Below are 27815 nucleotides of genomic sequence, written 5' to 3'. Positions count from 1 at the left end.
TTTTGCATTAACAGACTAAACTTGAATGCCTTTGACAAAACCAGCACTGGCTGTCAGGTAAACTGTCCACGACACCTTTAGAGTTGCAGCAGGAAGCTACCCACTGAGGAAACATTAGTTACATTTTTGTTGCTATTCTGAAATAAAATATTAGAAACTACACTAAAGTGTTAAGTCTGAGTTGTGGAACATTGAAAGGGGCCCCTTTTGAAATTTCTTTAGAAATTTTCTTTTATTAATATTTTTTAAAATGACTGCAGCACAAATGTTTGACACCACTGTCGTTAAGACCTCTGGAATGACTTTAAAATGATAGCGGGACAGATGATGATTTTTGCAGCACAAACGTGGTTTCGGCTCCATCAGCACAAACGTTTGACACCACTTGAAGTAGACCTGGGGTAAAATTTGTAGTACTTTTTTAAAAGTATAAGCTGATTCACTAGTCCAGGCCACATATCTATAGAAAACCCAGCCCGCTGGCTCTGGACATTGTTTGGCAATTTACCACAATTATTCTCCCACCAAGATCTAATGGCCTGTAAGGATAAGTTAAAGCCAATGAATGACAGGCTGCCACCCATGGATAATATAGGTGGCTGTCAATCAGACTCTCTAAAGAAACTCAAGAAGAGATGAGAAACAAAGTCACTGACATCTAGGAGTATGAAAAAGGTTCTAAAGCCATTTTACTCCAGTGAACCATGCTGTGAGCCATTATGCACCAATGGAGAGAACTTGGAACAGGGGTAAACCTAAGAAAGAGACTGGGTACAAATGGCATCCATTGGAGAGTTCAAGGTGAAAACCAGTGCCAGCCAAAAAGGGCACGTTTGGGAAGATATTCTGTGGATCCATGACACAAAGCTGAACTTGTTGCAAGATTTGTCGGTGGTAGTGTGGTGCTCTAGGGCTACTTTGCTGCTTCGGGACCTGGAAGACTTGCTGTAATACATGAAACCATGGATTCTGTTCTCTACAGGAGAATGTCCAGCTAGCATTTCATGCTCTGAAGCTTAAGTGCATTCAGGTTATGCAGCAGGACAATAATACGAAACAAACCAGTAAATGACAATCATAGTAAGTGCATAGGCATGAAGTGCTGTTTGAATGTGTGTGCGATTGAGTGGACGACACTCGTAGCAAGAGAGCGATCCCGTCTGCCATCCTGTTAATTAATGAGGTCACTTGGATCAAGATTTGAGTGAGAGTTGAATCCCCTAGGAAAGGATCTCAAGATTGTATTATAGATATCTGACAGCTGGTGTGGTAGGCCACCACAAATATTTCATCTTCAAAGACTGGAGAAAAAAAAATAAAAAAACTATATGCCTAACAGTAAAATCGTGCTCACTCACCTAATTACTCTGGACCTTGTTAGTATTTATTCATCAATCTTTAATCTCACAGAAATTATTCAAGTAATAATACAGTCACTTTTATATTAACCCATAATGCAAAAATACACGAACAAAACATTCACCATTCAAAGATTGCTTGGATGGTTTTCCTTTCCAAACACGTGGAGCCAGAAGAAGAAAACTCTGGATGTCAAGCTTCAACCTAACCTGACGCTCCAGTCCGCCTGGTGGCGCAATGGTGCGGCTGGCTGGTACTAGGAATCGCAGAAGAAGAACACCCACAGCCGCTAACTAAAACGGTCCTACCTTAACGGCAGGGATGTTACAGGTCACTTTGGTTGGTTGTTAAATTGTTACTGACAACATACTGTAAGTCGTTTATAGGATTTTGTTTGCGGCGTAGCAGCAGCTCATAGCAATGCTAACTTTATGTGCTAGCCTGGCTAGCAAACTGGAACCATGTTTTGTTGCCGTCATTGATTAGAAATCCCAAAGGAAACTACAGAGACATTATAATCTGTGGTTGTTCTGTTTTCAAATGTTTGTTAATATTGGTAGAAAAACATGATAGCATGGGATTCAAAGGAGTAAATACAAATTAGAGTTAGCTAACACCGTAGAAACGTTAGGTATCTGTTTCTGTTGATTTTCTTCTGACGAACTGAAGTTACTCTGATTTAGTCCCTGCTGAGCTGTACCAGGCTGCTGCCAGATCCAGTGTAACAAACTATGGAAGTGCTTTGATAAAGGAAATGCAGATGGACCGACTGAAAAGGCCGTGATTACATGCGGATCTCTGGACCAGCTGCGTCAGCAATGTCTGCAATCCCCCTTCTGCGATGCACCATCAGGTAAAACTGTCCCAACACGTACGATCACTAGATTACGTGCGGGCTGGAGTATAATGACAGTTTTAAAACTGATTTTAAAAAGTCTAATATGTGCATTTTGAAGGCATATTAAGAAAAGTATCAAAATGACCGAGTTTGATTTTTGCTTTATCAGCAATGGACAGAAAATGACAGAGTCGTTCCTTTGATGTGTTCCTGCGGTACAGTACGGGTCGCAGTTTACGATCGTCTCGTAACCTGCACTCCAGACATCAGGCTGCTAAAGGCTTTTTGGGTTTCATTTTCCTTTGTTGGGATCGACACATCTGTAATAACTTACATTTAATGCAGTCTTTAATATAATTCAGTGCAAACATTTTGACATTAAAAGTAGGTTCTAAAATTTTATCTTGAAATTATTAACTTGCAAAGTCACATGATCATCCCGTTCACTTCCGTTTAAATATTTCATAAATCTATGAAATATGTAAATCAACGTTATTTTTCCAAACCTTTGTGATTATTTTACATCTTGTTTAACAGCTGTAGGTCAAAGGTCTCATTTTGGCCACAGAAAAGTTCCACTTTGCCTCGTTAGCCCAAACATGACAGAGGTGTTTCTGCTTTGTATGATAGTTTTATCCTGCAGTCCTGGATAGCACAGCAAACGTTTTTCACAGTCAGTGAATTCAACAGGTTTAAGGGCAGTTAAAGACTCTACAATGTCAGATAATTCAAAGTGCTTTCATTATTATTTTTTATTATCATTATATTAGCGGAGTCGTCTCAAAAGCCAGCTAAAAGTTCCCAGTTGGGACTAAACCAGCTGATGTTAATTTGCAAGTTGCGGAGCTGCTTTCTGGTCACTGATAGAGTTCAGCTGCTGTCTCTACCTTCCATGCACGTGTTCAGTACTTCCCCCTGTGTCATTCTCTTATTACACATGACGTACCCTGTTATGGAACGCCAGGACTGCCATAATGAATTAATTAAATACACCATTAAATAATTAATTAAATGTGGCAATAATTAATTAAAATTGGAATTAATTAATTAAATAAATAGTTATGACACATGTAATTAATTAATTATTGACACATTTAATTAATTATTTATGTAATTCACATTTTAATTAATTATTGACACATTTAATTAATTAATTATTGACACATTTAATTAATTATTTATGTATTTCACATTTTAATTAATTATTGACACATTTAATTAATTATTGACACATTTAATTAATTATTTAATGATATATTTATTTATTTCATTTTGGCAGTCCTGACGCCTGGCTCTCGTCATGAAATAATTTTATCTGTCAGCCTCACCCATCAAACTCAGGGGGCGGGGTTAACGCTGCCCATGCAGCTTCTCTAACATTTGATTGGTTGCCGTGCAAAGTAAGTCAAAACAGGTCGATCCTAGAAAATCGATTGCTTGTGTAGACTTGGGGCAGCCAGTTATCCCAGAATGCAGATCAAATCACAGGCAGCAATGGTGGTGGTGTAGTTTTAAAATACCCCGTTTTTCTGTCACCAGCTACACTTTTAACAGTGTTTTAGCCGCGAATGTCGCGACGTATGTCTGGTCAGGTTGTCAACATAGAACATGTTTGCAAAAGTGCTCAGATGTTTTCAGAGATTTCACTAGCTCTGCTAACAGTTAGCATGCAGAGTGCACCGAGGGGGTACATTAACCGGTTTGTTTACATATTCCACTCTCCGTGTTCCACATGTTGCATTCGCAGATTCTCATTTTCACCGAACGATCGTCTCTTTCCGCCTGGTCTTGTGTCTCTGTGCTTCTGCAACATAAAGAACGAGCTGACATTTTTCTCACGAAACCAGCGATCAGCTCAGCAGACCCTCAGTTTACCTGCATGCATCTGTCAGCTGTTTAACACCTGCTGCTAATTCAAGAAACACGCCTAGTTACCTGGTGATAGTCACAGTTTAACTGGGCAGCCGGTGCTCGATATAACGCAATGTCAGCGCATTTTTCTGCACAAGATAAGTAAATATAGTGTTTTCCCCGAGCGCAGAGCTGCTGGAGCTCGTTTCCTTACAGAGCACTTTATAGGCGAACAGCTTTATCAGCGGCTGATGTCCAATCACCGGCACACAGCTTTCAAACCTCAGCTGAGTTTTAGCTCTCAGTGGTTAAACGCTGGACTTCATTCACTCAGGTTCTGTCTGTCGGGTCACGTTTACTTCGCTGTTTTATTTACAACTGAGCAAATCGGTTTGGCTGAGGTTAAAGTTACGTTTCATAACTGCATAGTTTCACAGACGTTTAATGGTTCACTGGCACATGTGTTAGACTGAACTATCATCTAAATATCATCTGTTTTTTAATAGTTATTCAACTGTATTCTAAGCACCAGCTGTCTGTTAGAATGTGATTTTTTTTCTCTCTCTGTTGGCAGAGGTATAAAAATGCGCAGGAAAATCTGACGTGCATGGCGAACTTCACCGACGATATTTAGGGAGGAATAAACACACATCAAACATAAATGAACCATTTGTCTGTCTCCATAATTGAGAGCATTTTCTCTTCTTATGTCAACACTCTCTCTCTTTTTTTTTTCTTTTTTTTTTTCTTTTTCGGTCATGTTATGTTTACCTGTCAAAGGCTTGTTACAAACTATGAAACACATTGTGCAGACTTCTGGATGTTAGAAGAAAACGAATACTGCTCATGAATGAGACTAAAGGCAGGAAGGTGTCCTTTAAAACTAAACATGTTAATAGGACCTCCCTGTTTATATCATAGTTTATGATATAGCACGTGTATTTCAGTAATAGCCTGCTGAGGCCACTATACGTGCTGGCCTCATATCAAATGTGAAGGCAGACTGAGTCTATGTTTGACGTTTTTTATATCTAATCTTCCTTTTCAAACATTTAAACAGCAGCGAGTCTGCAGCTGAGGGAATACAAACTCAAATTGTTGGAACAGGTTTGCTCGTTTCTTGGATTCATTTGGTGATTTATTAAATGTATAACTGTTATTCTAATCTGCTGCTGAGTCTCTTACACTTTTCTTGATGCTGTATATTTTCACGTCTCTGGAATAGTTGGCAGTTAGATAGTCAGCTGGGAAACTCTGTGTTAACTCATGGAGCTGAGGATATCGTGGATATGCTGACCTCGCTGCGTGGTGTACAGAGCGAGGTCAGCATGATTAATATTCACAATAAAAATATTAGCCGAACATCATGAAGTCTGTATGTGTTTCATAGTGTCGAACAACCTTTGTACAGTTAAAGCCAGCAGTTACTACATGACGGAAACACCAACGTTATCTCTTTTATGTGTTTATACACAGGTCACGCTGATTACTGAACAAAAACCCAAAGATCAGATGTTAAACAGATTTATTTGCTCTCTCTCCTCCTTAAACATGTTTTTAATGTTAGTTATAATTCAGAATTGGCGACTGAAACACGTAGGACACATAAGAACATCAGGAAATAAAACACCGATAAATATAACCTCAGTAAAAGAAGTCAGCGGGGGTTACTACAGCTGTGTACCGGGGCCTGCGCTTTGTCGGTGGGATTGCTTGCGAGGCGAGCGGGTCTATCCCACGCTTTGCCGTGAGACTGGGACGACATCTCCGAAATCATCGAAACACTTTTGCAAAGAGGCTGTATCTTGACAAACCGACCAGACACATGAAGATTAAACCACTACATTCTCGGCTAAAAAAATATTAAAACGGTATTTGGTGACACACAAACAGGGTTTTTCAAAGCTCAGTTCTGTTAGCTTCCACATGCCGGTTGTTGTGTGCTAGAAACAATGGCCACCAGGCCAAAGCAATGGTTTTGACTCGATCAGCGTTAACCCCGCCCCCTGAGTTTGATGGGTGAGGCTGACAGATAAAATTATTTCATGATGAGAGCCAGGCGCCAGGACTGCCAAAATGAAATAAATAAATATATCATTAAATAATTAATTAAATGTGTCAATAATTAATGAAATGTGTCAATAATTAATTAAAATGTGAAATACATAAATAATTAATTAAATGTGTCAATAATTAATTAATTAAATGTGTCAATAATTAATTAAAATGTGAAATACATAAATAATTAATTAAATGTGTCAATAATTAATTAATTACATGTGTCATAACTATTTATTTAATTAATTAATTCCAATTTTAATTAATTATTGCCACATTTAATTAATTATTTAATGGTGTATTTAATTAATTCATTATGGCAGTCCTGGCGTTCCATACCCTGTAAGAACGCATTGTTGACAAACAGCGCACTCAAAATAAATTTTTTTATTTATATAAAGGTGAGAATATTGTACTGATGTGTCACATAGAGAAGCTGGATGGGGGGTGTGAGCAGTGATGGTGACTGCTACACAATCTGGACACAGACACACACACCAGGGCGAAACAAGCAGAATGATGGTCACATGGTCATCTCTGGTCTCTACAGGTCGAGTAGCGCCCCCAGCATTCCCCAGCTGACTATCCCCCAGTAACATTACTGGGGGATAGTCAGCTGGAATTCTGACAGTTCATTTGTTTTGTTTTCTTTTAATATCACTTAGAACTCTTTTGCTGTCTGTCTGCTCAGGTACTGCTGTCCGACTCCATGCCATTACTGTTGGATCTCTGTCTTTTGTGATTTTGTGTGACTCTGGGTGGGTCTGTCCTTTGTTAAAGACATTACTCTCTTATAGAGCTGGGCGATAGAACGATAACGATATGTATCGCGATATAACTTTTACTCGATAGAGAAATTAAGCTATCGCGATAGACCTCGCCGCTCTTGTCCTCTTAAAAAAAAAAAAAAAAAAAAAAAGGTCAGCCAATCCAAATTCAGTAGCGCAGAGCCGAACCAATCACAGCCGCAGCGTCACGTCGCGTGACTTGTTACATACAGCACAAGTGCCAAGCCGCACGTGTGTTTGTTTGGGAAGCAGCCAGCGGGTAATGGAGGAAATGAGTGTGCCGACTAGAAAAATCAACCGAGCGTGACCGAAGAGAAAACAGATGATGGTTCCAATGCTGGAGAGATTGTCGAACGGAAGAGCCATAGAAGTTCCGTAGTGTGAAGGTATTTCGGCTATTTCAAGTCTGACAAAAAACAGAGTAGCGTGCACTGTAAATTGTGCCGAAATCAAGTCTGGAAATACAATAAACTGGTGCATGCGTCACACTGTGCGCCACGTTATTGTTTCGGTGAAATGAATTTCTACAATACTGTTAATTCTACTCTCTGCAGTGTTTAAATGCTTACATATACACACAGTTACTGTCCCTCCACACATACGACTCGGTTCTGCTTCTATGCCCCAGCTTTGTTTACTTTTTCCCACCGAGGCTTCTAGACTTCTGATTGGCCAACATTTAGGCACGGTTAGGAATCTAGCGCCACCTGCTGCTTTGGCATGTTCATAGCAGCGTTTTCCTTCATTTCTGCCTTTATGTGTGGACGGGATTATTTTTTAAAACGAAAACGGAAAATCTCCGTTTTCAAAAATACCCGTGTACGTGTGGACGTAGCCTCAGTCTCTGACTGGAAGCGCTAATTCGTCATTCGGCTTTTGTCAGACTAAAGTAACTGTTAAAACTGTTTGAAAAGCTCAGCTATACAACAAGGAGAGATTGAGAATTTCCTTTTAGTTCTCAGTTTATTTGATATTGACAAAAGTTAGTCAGTTTTGTCTGTTCTTCTGTAAAACAAACTAAGATTTATTTTTAGAATTAATATTTTGTTTCTAAGTGGAATTGACAGTTTAGTCTGTTTCGTTTGTTCTATTTTGAAACTTAAACGCTTTAGTGGCTGCCTTTTGTGTAGTTTGTAATATTTGCCTTTATTTATCTGAAAAAGTCTCATGTTCCTTAAGTACATCTACCCTGTTGAACTTATTATGGGAAATAAATATTTAAATAAAAACAAGCTGCTGATTATTTCACATTTTACTTGTGAGCAACGGCACATTTAAATCTTACAAATATAGTTATTTGGCTGATATCGTGATAGATATCGTTATCGCCTGAAATGAAAAGAACATATCGTGATATGAAAAAATCTCATATTGCCCAGCTCTACTCTCTTACCCTTAGTTTGCTGTGGCAGAGAGCTATCATGTGAAGCAGGGCTTCAACAAGACATATAAATATACCAGTCAAATGCAACACTGCTATAAAAAGAGCAAGACTTCATTTTGTCGCAGGTCAAAGTGGAATGAATGTGATTGGCTGAACAGCTGTTCATGCTGTGTTATCTGTACTTCCATCAGTGTAAAAGACCCAGCAGCAGATTAGAATGAAGTATAATAACACTAACACATGTAATAAATCACCAGATTAATACACTCATGTTCCCGTGACAATGCGGCGCACTGTTTGCTCTTCATTCAGTGATTTCAGTACAGCCGGCTGCTGCTCATAAAACATGTTCCCCCATCATATAAACACTTATTCTCTCAGCTGAGACTCGCTGCTGTTTAAAGGTTTGAGAGTAAAGGTTGGATATAAAAACATCAAACATGGGCTCAGTCTGTGTTTGATGTGAGGTCGGCAGTTACAGTGTCTGTGTCCTGTTTCAAGACCATAAATGTACGATTGTTTTTAGCCAACATGAGAAATGTAAAGTTGTGTCTATGACTTTGTTACTGATGGCGAGCAGGGAAACAAAGACTTTATAGGCAGACGCATTATTTTCATCATCAGCACGTTTCAGTTTGTTTCACAGTTTTTCAGCAGTGCTGGAAAACTAACCGCACGGCTGATAAATGTCTGTCGTTTAGCTTCAAAGAGACATGAGGTGATGATGCGCAGTGTCCGTGGTTACCATGGTTACTGGATAAGCTGCTGATAAATTAAACAGCTGTCACCGTGTTTATGTTTTCATTACAACTGTCTGACTCGGTTAACTGAAGTAAACTTGGATAACTTCTAGTTTAGGAGTATGTGCGTGTCCTCGGAAATCTGGACTCGTGCGGACTTTCCAAGGACAAACAAGAAAGAACTGTACACCACTACACTGAAATAAATAGACTATTACTAAAATACACGTGCTATATCATAAACTATCATATAAATCTGGAGGTGCTATTAACATGTGTAGTTATAAAGGACAACTTCCTGCCTTTAGTCTTATTGATGAGCAGCATTAGTTTTCTTCTAATGTCCAGAAGTCTGCATCGTGTGTTTCATAGTTTCTAACAAGCCTTTAAAGTTAAACGTAACATGACTGAAACACCAACATCTGCTTACTGAACAAAAACCCCACACAGATGTTAATGTGATTTTATTTTTATTTTAGTAAACTCTAAAAAAACAAAAATTGTAACAGACAGCTGGTGCTTAGAATACAGTTGATTAAATATAAATATTATTAACACAGGAGAATTCACCTGTTAGCCCGAATGTTTAACTGACTTACTTTATAAGTGAGCGCGTGGAGGAGAGCCTGTTTGTGTCAGATGACAGCTGGTTCACCGGACCGACGAGCTGGACTCAGAAACTGATGGAGAAGCATGGAAACTTCAGAGAGATGCCACACCTTTTGGAGACCTCATGTCATCTCACTTACTGGATTCCCTCATTTTAGAAGTGAGGAAATGTGAAGCTCAAATGTAAATGAAGAAGACTGTAATGTGGAGGTAGGTGGGGGGGGGGGGGGGTTCCCTCTTGCTGACATGCTGATAGATGTCAGGATTTTTGATCATGTTTTGAATCACAGTTATGTTTGTGGTGTGATGTGTAGTAAGCTGTTAGGTTGTAAATTAGAATAGTGCTGAACACATTTTGTGAACATTTACAGTGGGGCAAAAAAGTATTTAGTCAGCCACCAATTGTGCAAGTTCCCCCACCTAACATGATGACAGAGGTCAGTAATTTGCACCAGAGGTACACTTCAACTGTGAGAGACAGAATGTGAAAAAAAAAAATCCATGAATCCACATGGTAGGATTTGTAAAGAATTTATTCGTAAATCAGGGTGGAAAATAAGTATTTGGTCACCTCAAACAAGGAAAATCTCTGGCTCTCACAGACCTGTAACGTCTTCTGTAAGAAGCTTTTCTGTCCCCCACTCGTTACCTGTATGAATGGCACCTGTTTGAACTCATCATCTGTATAAAAGACACCTGTCCACAGCCTCAAACAGTCAGACTCCAAACTCCGCCATGGCCAAGACCAAAGAGCTTTCGAAGGACACCAGGAAAAGTATTGTAGACCTGCACCAGACTGGGAAGAGTGAATCTACAATAGGCAAGCAGCTTGGTGTGAAAAAATCAACTGTGGGAGCAATCATCAGAAAATGGAAGACACACAAGACCACTGATAATCTCCCTCGATCTGGGGCTCCACGCAAGATCTCATCCCGTGGGGTCAAAATGATCATGAGAACGGTGAGCAAAGATCCCAGAACCACACGGGGGGACCTGGTGAATGACCTGCAGAGAGCTGGGACCAAAGTAACAAAGGTCACCATCAGTAACACACTACAACGGCAGGGAATCAAATCCCGCAGTGCCAGACGTGTTCCGCTGCTGAAGCCAGTGCATGTCCAGGCCCGTCTGAAGTTTGCCAGAGAGCACATGGATGATACAGCAGAGGATTGGGAGAATGTCATGTGGTCAGATGAAACCAAAGTAGAACTTTTTGGTATAAACTCAACTCGTCGTGTTTGGAGGAAGACGAATACTGAGTTGCATCCCAAGAACACCATACCTACTGTGAAGCATGGGGGTGGAAACATCATGCTATGGGGCTGTTTTTCTGCCAAGGGGACAGGACGACTGATCCGTGTTAAGGACAGAATGAATGGGGCCATGTATCGTGAGATTTTGAGCCAAAACCTCCTTCCATCAGTGAGAACTTTGAAGATGAAACGAGGCTGGGTCTTCCAACATGACAATGATCCAAAACACACCGCCCGGGCAACAAAGGAGTGGCTCCGTAAGAAGCATTTGAAAGTCCTGGAGTGGCCTAGCCAGTCTCCAGACCTCAACCCCATAGAAAATCTGTGGCGGGAGTTGAAAGTCCGTGTTGCTCGGCGACAGCCCCAAAACATCACTGCTCTCGAGAAGATCTGCATGGAGGAATGGGCCAAAATACCAGCTACTGTGTGTGCAAACCTGGTAAAGACCTATAGTAAACGTTTGACCTCTGTTATTGCCAACAAAGGTTATGTTACAAAGTATTGAGTTGTATTTTTGTTATTGACCAAATACTTATTTTCCACCCTGATTTACCAATAAATTCTTTACAAATCCTACCATGTGGATTCATGGATTTTTTTTTTCACATTCTGTCTCTCACAGTTGAAGTGTACCTCTGGTGCAAATTACTGACCTCTGTCATCATTTTAGGTGGGGGAACTTGCACAATCGGTGGCTGACTAAATACTTTTTTGCCCCACTGTACTTTGCTGGCTGATTGCGTGCCTCGGTGCAGCTGGTCTGTCAAGGAAAAGTTGTAGTGTTGGACTCCAGATTGTTGGTCCCGTGATTCGAAAAGGCTCTTTTCCACACAGTCCTCATTCAAATATTGCAGCTAACAGGGTGATTTTCCCGCCTCAGTGCAGCTAGCCAAACAGTAAGTAAGTTTTACACTGGTGGATTTTAACTTAGGTGTCTCAAATATTACATTTTAGTTCAAATTCAAGGTATTTATTTCTATGTCATGTTACTTTAGTACCTGTGTGACCGTCTCACAGACAAATATTAATATACTGTGACCACTAAAACTGTCTGAAAACTTTAGTTAGTTATATTTAAGGGCAGTATCCCAGAGTGACAGCTAAAAATAAACTAAAAAGACGCGATCCTTGTGTAGGTTTGTGGTCTAAGGAGCCTGGAAAGAAAAACATCTGGACTATTTAAGTGTCCTTGAAGCCGTTTAATGGTCAGCAGTCCCACATTTGTCCTCAAAAGGGTTGTGGACCACCTATTGGCTGTTACGCTGGGAAAATTGTGCAATATAATTTTCTTAAGATGTTAAAGATATCAGAGCATTGAACAGGCTGGTGTTTTGTGAAGAGGATCTAACAGGAGAGAGATGATAGAGACACATGATGTCCTTATAAAACACAGTTGAACTTTATGAATGGACAGCTTTTCACAGGTCTTTGGACTTTTTATTTAAAGGGACTGCATAGTTTTTTACTGAAACTGACACAATCCCACTTTGATTTGACTCAGAGTACAGACAGTGGACTCTGGTGTCAGCAGAACCACCTGCTGATCAACGCCGTGAAAACCAAGGAGTTGGTGGTGGATTTCCGGAGACGCAGACCCACCACACTGACACCGGTGAACATCCAGGGAGTGGACATTGAGATAGTGGACTCTTATAGGTACCTGGGTGTTCACCTGAATAATAAACTGGACTGGAGCCACAACACTGATGCTCTTTACAGGAAGGGTCAGAGCAGACGCTACCTGCTGAGGCGGCTGAGGTCATTTGGAGTACAGGGAGCGCTTTTAAAGACCATCTATGACTCTGTGGAGGCATCCGTCATTTTTTTTTTTTTACAGTGTGGTATGTTGGAGCAGCAGTTTATCGGCAGCTGAGAGGAAGAGGTTGGATAACCACATCAGGAAGGCCAGCTCTGTTCTGGGATGCACCTGGACCCAGTGCAGGTGGTGGGAGACAGAAGGACTCTGGCCAAAATAACATCTCTGATGGACAGAGTCTCCCAGCTCATGCATGTAAATGCTGCTGAACTGCAGAGCTGCTTCAGTGACAGACTGCTGCATCCTCGATGCATGAAGGAGCGTTTCTGCAGGTCCTTCCTCCCTGCAGCTGTCAGGCTGTACAATCAGAACTGCTCCCAACAAACATAGATGTTTACATCAATGCTGTAACTTTCACTATTTTATCAACTGATTCACACTAAAACCAAAGTCACGAAAACCATAACTGTCCGGGCCAATCAAAAACCATGGATGACAGGAGAGGTCTACAGGCTGCTGAAAGCTCGGAATGTTGCCTTCAGAGTTGGAGACGAGGCAAGCCTGAGGACAACTAGGGCCAACCTTTCCCGTGGCATCAGAGAGGCTAAGAGACAGTACTCCAGGAAAATATCTCATCACTTCAAAGACAGCAGAGACTCACGGAGCCTGTGGCGGGGCATTCAGACCATCACAGACTACAAGCCCCCACCACAGACCTGTGATAGCACTATCCTCCTGCTGAACGAGCTGAACACTTTCTTTGCTCGCTTTGAAGTCCAAAACAGCACCACTGCACAGAAGACCCCACCCCCTCCTGGTGACCAGGTGATGACTCTGTCCCCGGACAGCGTGAGGAGATCCCTCAGCAGGATCAATGCACGTAAAGCTCCGGGTCCTGACAACATTCCTGGTCGTGTACTGAGAGACTGTGCAGTGGAACTCACTGATGTCTTCACAGACATCTTCAACATATCACTCATCCAGGCTGTCGTCCCCACATGTTTTAAAGCCACCACAATCATTCCGGTTCCAAAAAAGTCATCTCCCTCCTGCTTTAATGACTACCGTCCTGTTGCACTTACTCCCATCCTGATGAAGTGCTTCGAACGACTAGTCATGCAACACATCAAGACTGTCCTGCCCCCCTCCCTGGATCCCTTCCAGTTTGCGTATCGGCCCAACCGCTCAACCGATGATGCCATCTCCACTGCACTCCACTCGGCACTCACACACCTGGACAAAAAAGACTCATATGTTCGAATGCTGTTCATAGACTTCAGTTCAGCATTCAACACCATAATCCCCCAACAGCTCATTCAAAAACTGGTCCAGCTGGGGCTCAAAACCTCACTGTGCAACTGGCTGTTGGATTTCCTCACCGGAAGACCTCAAGCAGTACGGGTCGGCAGTAACACATCCAGCACCATCATTTTAAACACGGGGGCCCCGCAGGGATGTGTGCTGAGCCCCCTCCTCTTCACTCTGCTGACCCATGACTGCACTCCATCATACAGCTCCAACCTCTTCATCAAGTTTGCGGACGACACAACGGTGGTGGGTCTCATTAGCAACAGGGATGAGACCGACTACAGAAGTGAGGTGAGACGCCTGGCCACGTGGTGTGCTGACAACAATCTCTCTCTGAATGTGGAGAAGACGAAGGAGATTGTTGTGGACTTCAGGAGAATGCACACTCAACATGCTCCTCTGACCATTGACGGAGCGTCTGTGGAGAGAGTGAGCAGCACCAAGTTCTTGGGTGTGCACATCACAGAGGATCTCTCCTGGACGTACAACACCACAGCACTGGCCAAGAAATCACAGCAGCGTCTCTTCTTTCTCCGCAAACTAAGAAGAGCAGGAGCACCAGCCCCCATCATGTACACTTTCTACAGAGGCACCATCGAGAGCATCCTGTCGAGCTGCATCACTGTGTGGTTTGGAGCCTGCAATGCGTCCTGTCATAGAACCCTCCAACGCATAGTGAGAGCTGCAGAGAGGATCATTGGTGTCTCTCTCCCCTCCCTCCAGGACATTTACAGCACCCGTCTCACTAAAAAAGCCCTTTGCATAGCGGCTGATCCCACGCACCCAATGCAAAGCTTCTTCAAGCTGCTGCCGTCGGGGAGGAGACTGCGGAGTCTCCAGGCCAGGACCAGCAGGCTGAAGGACAGCTTCATCCATCAGGCTGTCAGGAAGCTAAACTCCCTCCCGATTCTGCCCCCTCTCCCCTCTCTCCTCCACGGTCTCACTGAACTCTGTCACACACACACACACACACACACACACACACACACACACACACACACACACACACTCTCTGACTCACTCACTGGCCTGCTCCAGTTACCAGTCACTTTGTGGAGCATTGGACTGCCATTACCTCATAAGACTCTGTTGTTACACTTTCTCTTACCGTACATTACCAAATCTCCATTTGCACTATTTGACTATTTGCACTACTCTGCCTGGTTTACACTCAATGTCACTTACCCATTATATTGTATATTGTATAGCTTTCTTGTTATATGTAAAATTGTATTTATTTAAATTTTTACTTTTTAATTATTTTACTTGCATTTTTAATCACTTTTATATTTAAATATATTTAAATGTTCATTTGCTATTTATCTAGGGATTGAGAGTAACGCAATTTCTATTCTCTGTATGTCCTGTACATGTGGCAGAATCGACAAATAAAGTTGACTTTGACACTACAACATGGGTTTGCCTCTTATCTGTATCCATCCATCCATTTTCTTCCGCTTATCCGAGGCCGGGTCGCGAGGGCAGCAGCCCAAGCAGAGAAGCCCAGACCTCCCTCTCCCCAGCCACCTCCTCCAGCTTATCCGGGGGAACACCACGGCGTTCCCAGGCCAGCCGAGAGATATAATCTCTCCAGCGTGTCCTGTGTCTGCCCCGGGGCCTCCTCCCGGTGGGACATGCCTGGAACACCTCACCCAGGAGGCGCCCAGGAGGCATCCTTGTCAGATGCCCGAACCACCTCAGCTGGCTCCTTTCGATGTGGAGCAGCAGCTGCTCTACTCTGAGCCCCTCCCGGATGGCTGAACTTCTCACCCTATCTCTAAGGGAGAGGCCAGCCACCCTTCGGAGGAAGCTCATTTCTGCCGCTTGTATCCGCGATCTCGTTCTTTCGGTCACTACCCACAGCTCGTGACCATAGGTGGGGGTAGGGGCGTAGATCGACCGGTAAATTGAGAGCTTCGCTTTTACACTCAGCTCTCTCTTCACCACAACAGACTGGTACAGTGCACTGCAGCCGCACCAATCCGTCTGTTGATCGCCCACTCCCTTCTTCCGTCACTCGTGAACAAGACCCTGAGATACTTTAACTCCTGCACTCGAGGCAGGAACTTGTTCCTGACCAGGAGTGGGCACTCCACCATTTTCTGGCTGAGGACCATGGCCTCAGATTTGGAGGTGCTGATTCTCATTCCCACCGCTTCACACTTGGCCGCATTCCACTGGGCCTGTCGGTACCTGTCAGCTGCCTCGGGAGTCCCACAGGCTAACCAGGCCAGATAGGACTCCTTCTTCAGCCTGGTGGCTCCCTTCACCTTTGGTGTCCACCATTTGGTTCGGGGATTACCACCACGACAGGCACCAACCACCTTGCATCCGCAGCTCAGTGCAGCAGCTTCGGCAATGGAGATACTGAACATGGTCCACTCGGACAAATGCCCCCAGTCTCCCTCGGAGTGCCGTTGAAGCTCTGCCGGAGGTGTGCGTTGAAGATCTCGCAGACCGGGGGCTCTGCTAAACGTTCCCAGCACACCCTCACTGTACGTTTGGGCGTGTCAGGTCTGTCCAGTGTCCTCCCTCGCCACCTAATCCAAATCACCACCAACTCATATTTACTTTTATTTAATTCAATAACGGTACAGTACTCTGTTTTTGGTAACTATTGTCCCTGATGTAAATATGTAAGAAAATGTTTCTGTTCGGTGTCCTGTTTGTTTGTATGTGTGTTTTTATTGCTGCTGTTACAACCAAATTTCCCCTTGTGAGACAATTAAAGGATTATTCTATTCTATTCTATTCTGATTAAAACAATTCTTAACTAAATATATTCTGGATAAAACAAAAGTATTATCAAAGTTGTCTGTGGTTCCCTTTATTTTTCCGTCCTCCCCTATCACATCCTGTCCTGCAGGATAAACATCAGTGAGTCTTTGTGTGACTCTCTGTATGCAGCTGTTAAAGTTTGTGTTGGAGATACTCGTTTCCTCTTCCTCCTCCTCTTCTTCACACACTGCTGAATTTGTCCTGGGGTGTCATTATGGGTGGAAAACCTCTGCCGTGTCACGCTGTGGATTTCTCAGTCTCTCCTGACTCTGGACACTTTGAAAAAGAAATCAGCCATGGCAGATAATAACAATAGCAGAAAAGTTTTTTCTTGTGTGCACAGTGAAAGTGGACGACAGTATATACTCAGTTTGAACAAAAAGCCCATTGTTGCAGGCAGCTGCAGTTATGCCTATGTCAGCTTTGGAGAGCAGGGTTCAATGATGTAAAATAGTCTCTTTTCTGTAATGTCTGTCCTTTTCTCTGCAGGCTGCAGTGGAAGCATTTTGCCACACATGCTGTGCAACAGAGAGCTCTGTCAGGGGCAGAGGCTGTAAATGCTCTCAGGCCCTTTTATTTTGCAGTCCACCCAGACTTCTTCGGTAAATATCCCAAAGAACGGGTAGGTCTCATATCTGTCATGACATAAATCCAAATATGTGTTATTGGAAACATGTGATCGTAAAGTAACAGTTCGAAAACTTACTGCCAGGTTTACATGTGTGTGACGCCTTATAGGCACAACAAAGAAGAGGCAATCCATAGTGTACAGAATACTTATCATCTATGTGCTCTGGGATCCGTATACAATATAAAGTAATATGATGTGATATAAAATAATATTTAATGATAATGATCTGTGCACATACAACACTGTCAGACGTTTGTTGGGATGAGCTGCCATGATGTAAGTTCTGGTACCTCTGTGTTACAGGAGGTGAATGAAAACTCGCTAAAGAGGCTGAATGGCTATCTGGAAAACTTGCAGAAGCCCGGCTCACGTTCAGTTCAACCCATGAAGCTCACCTTTTATATAAGGAACACAAAGTACAGCAGTAAGGTGCAGCCAGAACTCATCAGCTCAGGTGCATTTCTTTTAAAATGCTCAAAGTACCAGTCAGGTTTTTTGGGGGTTTTAACATAAAATTGCTCCTGTTTGCTTCTCAGGCTTCCGCTCCGTAAGTTTTACTTTGCACACAAATGATGTTTTGAGCACAGTGATGGATGTTTTGACGAGCTGCAGCCTGCCTGTGGAGCACATGAAGGGACTAACGGCGAGTAAAGCAGCAAGTAAAAGTCCCACTGAGACGGGGGAGCCTTTCTACAGAACCATCAAATGGGATAAAAGCTATTACACCTTCACTGGCTTCAAAGACCCCGAGCAGGAGCTGCAGCAGGCCCAGAGAGCCGAGCCTACGCTCAGGTAGGCTCGGCTCTCTGGTTGTCGTTGTCTCATCTCAACTGTAGGAAAGTGTTGAAACCTAAACTCAAACACTGCTGTTTGTGATCAGTCACGGAGACACACTGCTGTGTTTGCTGTGGATTTTATTTCTATTCAGTAAATAGCAATAGGGCATGCTAAAGCTAATGTGTGCATACATGGTCACTTATATTTAAATGTAATAATGTGAAAGTACTTTATTTATAGTTCACACAGTTCTAGAGAGGGAGACGTCAGAGTAATGTGACATATATAACAACACAAATATGTTTTGCAAAGATGGTGATGACAGATTTTCATAACTACAGCAATTATATTTAATGACTTGTACACGATCTTTTTTGCCAGTGTGTGGTTGAGAAACAACGAACCTGAAGCCTCAAAGAAACACAATGCGAGTCTTCCTCGGAGAGAAGAACTGAAGAGACTGAAGAGGGAGCTGTGTCGCAGATTTAATCTGACCGATATCAGGTACAGCCGTCTTTACTGTTTCAGAGGTTGCCCTGTCTGCTGTTCCTGAGGGCACAGAGGTCTTTATTCTGTGCACTGAACTGTAAGAAACTGTGTACATGTTACTGTTACTGAATGATGAGATCAGCTGTGTGGTGCAGATGGCAGCGCAGCTGGGGAGTCTCCCACAGGTACTGTCAGCTTCAAAGTCTGAGCCGCCTGTCTCACCAGAACCCCGAGGCTCTGATCAACCTGCAAGGTAAATAATCTCACTGAGAGGTTACAAGCAAGCTGCGTTCATTAGTAATACACACAGTAGCACAGATCTCTGAACTGTTGTCTGTCCATCAGGTAAAAAGGTTCATGGCTTTTACCACCGTCAGTCCTGTCACGTGCCTGTTATGTGTGATACAGTCCTTCACTCCAACACAGTCGATTTTTAATTAAGCCGTCAAAATGTGACTGAAATGGAGACTTTCAGCTTCACTTCAAGGGTTTAATAAAAGTACTGCATTCATTGTTGCAGGAATACCAGCCATCGTTATCTGTAACACCTCCTGAAGCTCAAAAGTAATTGGACAAACTTGCATAAGTATGATAAGGTTTGTTTCAGTACTTGGATAAAGCATGATTTACTCTGTTTTCTTCTTTCAGATGCCTCAGGGCTCACAGGGTGCTATGATGATGGAATCTGATACAGATGACAAAGACAATACTTAACACCATTTTAAATACCATGGAGGAAATAGATTAAGAGGCTTATTTTAGTTTATTTTTTCAAAGATTTAAACAGTACAAAAAATAACCTTGATAGCTAAATTAGTTTTAAGTTTTCTGATGTGCAAAAAATACAGCAACAAAACAGCAAAGTCTACAAAAGACAACAGATTTAAAATGTTCTTATGTAGTGCAAAAAACCCAAATACAACAGTGTGTTTAGGCTGAGTACTGATGGCTTGGTGCCATTGTTTCTGTTAATGCTGTGTATTTTTCTCCTTTTTCTTTTTTTCTCTGTAGTGTTTTCAAATGTACAGTCGATTTCATTTATAGAGGTAACACACTGTGATCGAGGATCATATCACTGTAAATTAAATCTCTAAGCATCATCTTCTTTAAATACACAGACACACATACAATGATCAGGCGTAACATTTATGAGCGTCTGCTAACAGCCCATCGAGGGCTCTTAGATTGCTGTAGGTAGCCACGCTTTGCTTTGCAAACCCTCGGCCCTCTCGATGAGCTTCATGACCAAATTTATGCACCTGCCTAATTTAGTTTCAGTAATATTGCACACTTTCTGTAAATCCTATAAACTTCATTTCACTTCTTAAATGTCATTGTGTTCGTCTGCTATATGATATATTTACATGAAATTGCTGATCCAAACAGCCAATGATTATTGAAGAAAAATCATGAAAATTATCAGGGGTGCCCAAACTTTTGCATACCACCGTAGACGTGTGAGGGGAGAGCAAGAACTTTGTGAGTCACTGAGTCGGTTTTTATCTGAAAAGGCAACCCTACCCATATGGAAAAGAAATAGAAAAAAACTTCTAAAAGACTTGCATCAGATGTGGCCTACTTCATGAGTAAATCATATCAGGCTTCTATGATTTACTCATGAAAGTGGCCACTTTCTCATCACTTTCATATATTGTTTTAGTATCCAAAACATACAAGTTTCATTATATAATTTTTCTTATATCTGTTTTCACTCTTGTATGCTTTTCATACAAGTTTCACACAAGACAGATACAAACTTTATAAGATTTATAGATCTTTTCCATGTGGGCGGCTAGCAACAGTACATGTTTTAGAAGCATCATGAGATTTCCTGTGGCTTTAACAGCCATGCCCATTGTTAAAGCGTTTAAGCTAGCTGCCACACATCATTGTACAGAGTTGATCAGACCCTTCATGAGTGACAGCTTACCTGCTGGAGGGATCCTCTGCTGTGATTGGCTCTTATAATTTGGCTAGGTTGGTCAGACAGAGATGAGGTATAAACAGGAAGTGCAGTGTCCATTTACTTTTGAAGCTTTGAAAGTGGGCGACCATAGATAAAAATTGCTGTAATTACAAAATATTTATATTAACCATTAATATTAAACCTTTACATAAACCAAGCCTTTAAATTGAAGCTGAAAGTCTACACTTAAGTGATATTTTGATTTGATTTATAATTTGGTTGTGTACAGAGGCAAAAGGACAACAACTGTGTAACTCTCCGTACATGTATGTAGTGCCGTGGAAATACCCTCAAAATCTTGAGATCCCTTAACCACAGGTAGAAAAAGCACCGCAGTGTTTCCATATTCTCTATGGTCTCTAACAGGTTCAGGTGATTCTAGCTATTGTGATGTACCCCACTGTTAGACCCCTACAGGCTGTACAACAGCAGCCTGACTGTCATTCGGTATGAAGATGAAATCCTTGGACCCATTGTTAGACCCTACGCTGGTGCAGTGCTTCTGGGTTCCTCCTGGTGCACAACAGGTCTCGGCCTCAGTGGTGAGAGTACGAAACACGTGCAGGAACTCAGTGATGTCCTGGTCCACATCTAGGAGGAGATCCACAGGACATCTCATTAGGAGCATGCCCTGACATTCAGGCATGTGTACAAGAACATAAGGGGGCAGAGTTGGACTAACCTTCCACCACATTGATTTTGAAGGTGTCTTTGAATTCAGCCTTCTGTAAGCAGCTCTCCTCGAAATCTGTGCACTTGGTAACTGACTGGGTTAAATGTAGCGGCTCTGAAAACTAGCCCCAAGGATCTGTTCATTTCTAAGAGTAGTGACCTATAAGAACCCTTTGAGTGATATTATAATAATATGCAGGTTTTTACTGGTTTTTACAGGTTTTACGAATGAAACGTTTCTCCCACTGAAAACATCCAGATGAACAGAGTCAAATACGTGAATTATCTAATTTACCTACTGTGAGCTAAGGCGGAGAAAACGGGCACATCGAGGCCTGAGTGGACTCTGTGTCACGTTGATAATAATCGTCTACCAGGAAAGCAGCATCTCACTTTGTTCTCAGTTTTCTTCCTGCTCTTCCTGGGCGTCACAGCGTCTGAGATGGCGTCTGGCCTCCCCCGTTGTGACATTGAATCAGCTGATCGTCAGCCCCCCCCCCGTCACCATACTTCACCGTGGTTTAAAACAAAATGGAAACTTTAAAAGGACTTCTTTACATTTTCTTCTATTCTACGTTGTAGCTCCTAAGCTAGGGCAGGCCCGAAGGTTGGTGGTTCGATACCTGGCTGTTGATCCCAAGTTGCTCTCTGATGCATCCATCACAGTATGAATGTGTGTGAATGATTTTTTTTTCCAACGTGTTTTCTTTCTGTGTGAATGGGTGACTGACAGAAGTTGTATCAAGTGCTTTAGGTTTCCAAATAAAATAGCAAAGCTCTATATTAGAACCATTTTACTTTAACCTTATTTATCATTGATTCCATCACACATTAAATCGAACACGTTATACTTCATGCTTCATTCAGTTAATGCTGCTTTACTTCAGCAGTGTTTATCGTTACCTCACTCACATGAACTTTGGACTGGAGATCATTCACATGAGCGAAATAAATTGAACACAGAGTCATGACATTTAGTTTTGCTTCCAACATGACCTCGTTTTGACTCACTACATTAGAACACTTTTCCTCACTTCTTCTTTCTATAACGCTGTTTGACCGCCTCACCTAGGAGGTATCTCAGGGGGCTGAACCACCTCGACAGGCTCCATCTGCAGGAACAGCGACTCTCAGGCTGCGTTCACTCTGCAGGTCTTGATGCTCAATTCATATTTTTTGATCAAATCTGATTTTTTTGTCTGCTCGTTCACACTACAAATAAAATGTGACAGCAAACGCGCTCTAGTGTGAACGCTCAAAGCGGCGCATGCACAAAAGAAGACGTCACACACAACACGCTCAGTTTAGACCCAGAGCAACAGTATGTTTGACTGATGGCCTTAATATAAAGACTTTGGACTTTACGTTTCCCAATTTTTGCTTTAAGTTACTCTGTTATTTACATAATGATGTAAATAACCTAATAATGATCCTTGTTGCTGTTTTAGAGGAGCGCTGCTTCAAAGGATAGTTTCTGTCAGAATCTGCAGATTATACAGGACAAAGAAAATGTTCACGTTTCTCCAACGTTGTCTTCCCAACAGTTTCACCGGATGGCCAGGAAGCGTTCACGTCGTCTTCTCCGGCGCTGATATTTGGCGTCTGTCTTGTGTCAGTGACGTAAAAGACGGATTCAATGCGACCTGACCATCAAACAGCAGTCGCTTTCTGAAACATCAGATATGTATCGCATTCAGCACCACATATGAAAGTGACCCAGATCAGATTTGAAAATATCAGATTTGTGCCGTTCACACTGTCACCATGATCAGATAGATGGTCGCAGAGGGTCAAAAAAGTCGGATTTGATGCGCTTTCGCCTGCAGTGTGAACGCAGCCTCTCCAATGAGTGAGCTCCTCCCTCTGTCTGGAAGGCACAGCCCAGCCACTCTTCAAAGGAGACTCGTTTCTGACGCTTATGTCTTATATCAGCCTCGTTCTTTTAGAGCTTGTGACCGACGGTTGGAACTGTCTGTCAGTCTTGTGTTCCACTCATCCCTAACTCGGGAACAAGTTCCCCAACCTGAAGGGGAACAATTCAGGGGTTTCTTGGCTGGGCACATCTAGGAATAGCGACATGGTTCCCTCCTCCTGTGGGCTCACCATCCACAGGAGGGCCGTAGGGGTTTGGTGCTTACTTGATTGGGTGGCAGGCAGAGGACCTGGCCCTCCAGTCCACGGCCTCCAAAACTGGCTTGTGGTTTGTTAATCACTATATAACTTGTTTTAAAATGATACATGGTAAAGTCAGAGATTCTCTGAGGTTAGTGGCTTCTTAGTGTGTCACTCCATCCTCTCTCACACACACACACACACACACACACACACAGCCGCCAAGGCCATCTTTGCCCGAACAGGCCGCTCTGTACGGAGTCTCAGTGAGGTCCTTTTTATCAGAATCATGTCATAGATTATATTTTCTTATTAGTTGTAATGGTCGAACTTATAACCGATTATCTTCTGATCAGTTTCTAAGCTGTTAAGCATGATTAACTTTGACCACAATCACATTTATATTATGATTCTGTGTTGAGCAAATACAACCATAACGACGGGCTGGAGACACGTTTCTTATCTTTCACATCCTGATCTGCCAGGGTCGAAACATCCTCCATCATTACTCATTCAGCATATCAGTAAGACTCTGATTAATATTTCTGGTTATTAGAGATGATTTACGGTATTAAAGAACATGTAAACTCTTGTTTTAGCACGATTATTTCAATCAAACACTGTTTTCACCAAACAAAGTCACGTCCTCCATCAGCGTGAGGTTTTCATATCGACCTCTGATGTGTTTTCAGACAGTGATCATATCCTAGAGACCTGTTTCTGTGGAAAGAGTGGGTATCTCATCATTTTGGGAGCATTGCCACTGCGTGTAGATGTGTAGAACAGTTTTCACGCACTCGTCTTCTTACCAGGACATACGGTTGTGTTTGCCGACCAGTCAGGGATGAATGCTTCTGGACACGTCATGCTGGGAACCATGGATGTTCATCATCAGTGGACAAAAGTAATGCAGCTGTCGCTGTCCTGCTGGCATGTATAGTCTCTGTGCTGCCTTTCGTTTTCTGACCCCTGCTGTGTGCCTCCAGCTTTTTGAGCAGCTGCCTGGTTATCACAGCCTGCAGCAGCAGACACACTGGCTGAAGGAGAGGATCAGCCTCCTCCTGGGTGGAACCCAAGTGGTGCACATGGACAGACTGGGACCAGTTCAGCCCATAGCTGAGCACTACAGTTCCCTAAACACCTTCCACAAACGTCTCATGTCCCACCACCTTCGTCTGCACCCCAGGAGTCTGCAGGGCCTCACCATGTTGCTGGAAAAGTACGAAACCCTTTTAACCACTGACCATCACAAGCACGTGCAGTTTACTTAATGTTTGTGTCTCTTCCAGTGACCGCTCCAACCCCAGTCTTCATGAGATGGGACACTTCGTTATTCCCATCAAATGTGATCTTCCTACACTACAGGTCTTCCTTCAGAACCAGGCCCCTGAAGCCCGACGGCGCATCCAACGCAAAAACCAGTGAGTGTGACGTAGTCTGTCTGTTTGCATGCTGTCTTTCTTTGGGGGGGCGGGAGGGGTCTTTTTATAGTTTATATCATATTTAGTATTTTTCCTCTCTTACAAGATGCTAGCATGTTTGCAGAAACAATTTCAAAAACTTTGTCAAGCAACAATCATAAATGATTTTGCTCCTGCCAGCAGTAATACGATTTACAGCTGGAACTCCATGAAGGCCGATTTATGGGGCAGCACGTACCCAGCACTGCCTCTGTGATAGAACCCCCCACACGCCTACATCCATGACTGCTTTATACAATGTGACCACCACACCTACAACTGCCCAAGTTTAACTAGACGGTGTTGATTGAAATGACTAGTTTTTATTTTTAGTCTATTCAGTCGCTGTGTTTACTGTTAGAATTTGAGATCTTCTTGTCAACTTGCTCAATCAATCAGAATCAGAATACTTTATTAATCCCGACGGGATACAGTTGCTCCAGTAAAGTAACATTAACAAAAACCAACTAGACTGTTTATCAACACAATATGTTAAGATCAGAGGATAGCACAATATATACAAGTCACCAAGTAATAAATGTCAAGAATATTAGAGTAGAAAGAGTGTGTGTAAAAAGGGTGTAACTATTGCAGTGTTCACAGTGTGTTGGATGGAGGAGTTGTACGGGGAGACGGCCACGGGCAGGAATGACTTCCTGTGTCGTTCAGTGGTGCATCATGGGTAATCTCAGTCTCTCACTGAGCGTGCTCGTTTGACTAGCCAGTACGCAGAGTCATCAGGAAACCTCTGAAGATGGAGGTCTCTGTGCAGTGGCTGAAGTCTGTGGTGTAGAGGGTGAAGAGGAAGGGGGAGAGGACAGTCCCCTGTGGTGCCCCTGTGTTGCTGATCACCTTGTCAGACACACACTGTGGGAGACGTACATATTGTGGTCTTCCTGTCAGGTACTCAACAATCCAGGACACCAGAGAATGAATATGTGACGGCAGTGATCGGTCACAGGTAACTGCTGAAGCAGCTCTCAGAGATCATTATAGGAACTTAATCATGGTAACACTAATACAAACGAATACAACATCATGAGGACAAAAGATACTTAGGCTGCGTTCACACTGCAGGCGAAAGCGCATCAAATCCAACTTTTTTGACCCTGTGCGACCATCTATCTGATCATGGTGACAGTGTGAACGGCACAAATCTGATATTTTCAAATCTGATCTGGGTCACTTTCATATGTGGTGCTGAATGCGATACATATCTGATGTTTCAGAAAGCGACTGCTGTTTGATGGTCAGGTCGCATTGAATCCGTCTTTTACGTCACTGACACAAGACAGACGCCAAATATCAGCGCCGGAGAAGACGACGTGAACGCTTCCTGGCCATCCAGTGAAACTGTTGGGAAGACAACGTTGGAGAAACGTGAACATTTTCTTTGTCCTGTATAATCTGCAGATTCTGACAGAAACTATCCTTTGAAGCAGCGCTCCTCTAAAACAGCAACAAGGATCATTATTAGGTTATTTACATTATTATGTAAATAACAGAGTAACTTAAAGCAAAAATTGGGAAACGTAAAGTCTTTATATTAAGGCCATCAGTCAAACATACTGTTGCTCTGGGTCTAAACTGAGCGTGTTGTGTGTGACGTCTTCTTTTGTGCATGCGCCGCTTTGAGCGTTCACACTAGAGCGCGTTTGCTGTCGCATTTTATTTGTAGTGTGAACAAGCAGACAAAAACATCAGATTTGATCAAAAAATCTGAATTGAGCATCAAGACCTGCAGAGTGAACGCAGCCTAAGAGTTTTGATATCTGGTGCTTATTAAGAATCCTGTTTGTCTGTATGTTGACTTTGTCACCTGCCTGTTTGTGTGCAGACTGCAGGCAGAGGAGGAGGCCGTGGTGAAGCTGTGTCTTGAGACTCTGTCTCTGAGGAGCTTGTGTAAGGAGCCCAGTGTCAGCCCTGCCCAGATGATTCAATGCTGTGAAAGACTGTTGGAGCAGCGCTCCCCCCACATGCAAGGCCTCCAGATCTGTGTTTCTCACTTCTACTCTGTCATGCAAGATGGAGACCTGTGTGTCCCCTGGGACTGGAAGAGCTGACCTCCAGATTTACACGTTTTTGTCGGTCCATGTGTGACAACTACTTTTAGACATTGATACTGTTGAGCAGAAAATAAGCACATTTACCAGGACATCACACAGACGTTTTTCTGCTAATGCTTTGTCAAGGAAATGTTCAGAGAACTTTAAGAGCACAAGTGAAGGATACCTGTACAGCCTGCAATGTTCACATGCGACCGGGCTACACTTCAAAGTGATGTGTGACAAACGTGTGACTTGTAGTGTAGACGTGGCTTAAAGCACAGAATTGTCAAAGTTGTAAGTATTTATTGCAATGAGTATGAAAAGTGATTTTTCACTTTGTAGAAATGTGAAGTCAGTGTGGAAAACGTTTCACAGGAGTCCAATAAAAACCTCTGTATATCCACCCTGCTTTTAATGTGCTGCTGATCCAACGCGTCAATCATCAGCAAGTGTGAAAGAAAAAGCTCTTCTCTGTTTAAAAAACCAAACGACAACAAAAACAACCAAATGTAGGTTTGTGAAATTGCATCTGGTCACACAGGACACACAAACCTGCAGGACACCGGCCCTCGAGGCCTGCAGTTGGACACCCTGTCAGCACAGTGATGGACCTGGGCATCTGGTATTAGCTCACTCAGCAGGACGATGATCCCAAGACAAGAGCTAAGGTGCTGCAATGACTCAGAGAAAATGACTTGCTGATGAAGGTGGCTCTACAGGCTTGAATCATGGGGTGTGCAAACTTTTGTCTTTTGATTCAGTTAGGGTTAGCTTATTCGGTGACTCCAAACTGCCCACAGGTCTGAATGTGAGTGTGATTGGTTGAGTCTCTGTGTTAGCCCAGGTCAGATTGACAGCCTGAGCAGGGCTGTGATAGGCTCCAGTCCACCTGCAACCCTGATAGGTGGAGGAGAATGGATGGATAACCCTGATTCACT

General features: G+C 42.8%; 1 protein-coding gene across 4 annotated transcripts; it reads left to right on the top strand.

Annotated features, from left to right (window-relative positions):
* The first annotated feature begins 1558 nt into the window (after positions 1–1558).
* tcaim (T cell activation inhibitor, mitochondrial) lies at positions 1559–27280 on the top strand. Of its 4 annotated transcripts, none has more exons than XM_085472822.1 (11): positions 1559–1689; positions 2043–2212; positions 17212–17344; positions 17657–17807; positions 17890–18145; positions 18512–18634; positions 18775–18872; positions 24182–24273; positions 24356–24588; positions 24659–24790; positions 26667–27280. In XM_085472822.1, exons 2-11 carry the CDS (start codon positions 2148–2150, stop codon positions 26890–26892), a joined length of 1509 nt encoding a protein of 502 aa, XP_085328948.1. In that variant the 5' UTR covers positions 1559–1689; positions 2043–2147; the 3' UTR covers positions 26893–27280. The 4 variants fall into 4 exon arrangements, with proteins under 4 accessions (XP_085328948.1, XP_085328949.1, XP_085328946.1 ...); XM_085472823.1 differs by having other exon boundaries at positions 1559–1698; XM_085472820.1 differs by having other exon boundaries at positions 1559–1730.
* Positions 27281–27815: the final 535 nt, after the last annotated feature.

Source organism: Copadichromis virginalis, linkage group LG11 (assembly GCF_057382275.1).
Source record: "Copadichromis virginalis isolate Kocher_CV1m ecotype Utaka linkage group LG11, C_Virginalis_male_GT1.1, whole genome shotgun sequence".
Classification (NCBI taxonomy): domain Eukaryota; kingdom Metazoa; phylum Chordata; class Actinopteri; order Cichliformes; family Cichlidae; genus Copadichromis; species Copadichromis virginalis.
The sequence above is the reverse complement of the archived record's forward strand: the minus strand, read 5'-3'. Positions and strand labels throughout refer to the sequence as shown.

Bases quoted from the DNA above. Each gene is read 5' to 3' on its own strand.
- tcaim (XM_085472822.1), top strand. From the start codon at position 2,148: ATGCGGATCTCTGGACCAGCTGCGTCAGCAATGTCTGCAATCCCCCTT. The intron at 2,213-17,211 runs GTAAAACTGTCC...TTTTCTCTGCAG, and splicing joins CTTCTGCGATGCACCATCAG to GCTGCAGTGGAAGCATTTTG. The intron at 18,146-18,511 runs GTAGGCTCGGCT...CTTTTTTGCCAG, and splicing joins AGAGCCGAGCCTACGCTCAG to TGTGTGGTTGAGAAACAACG.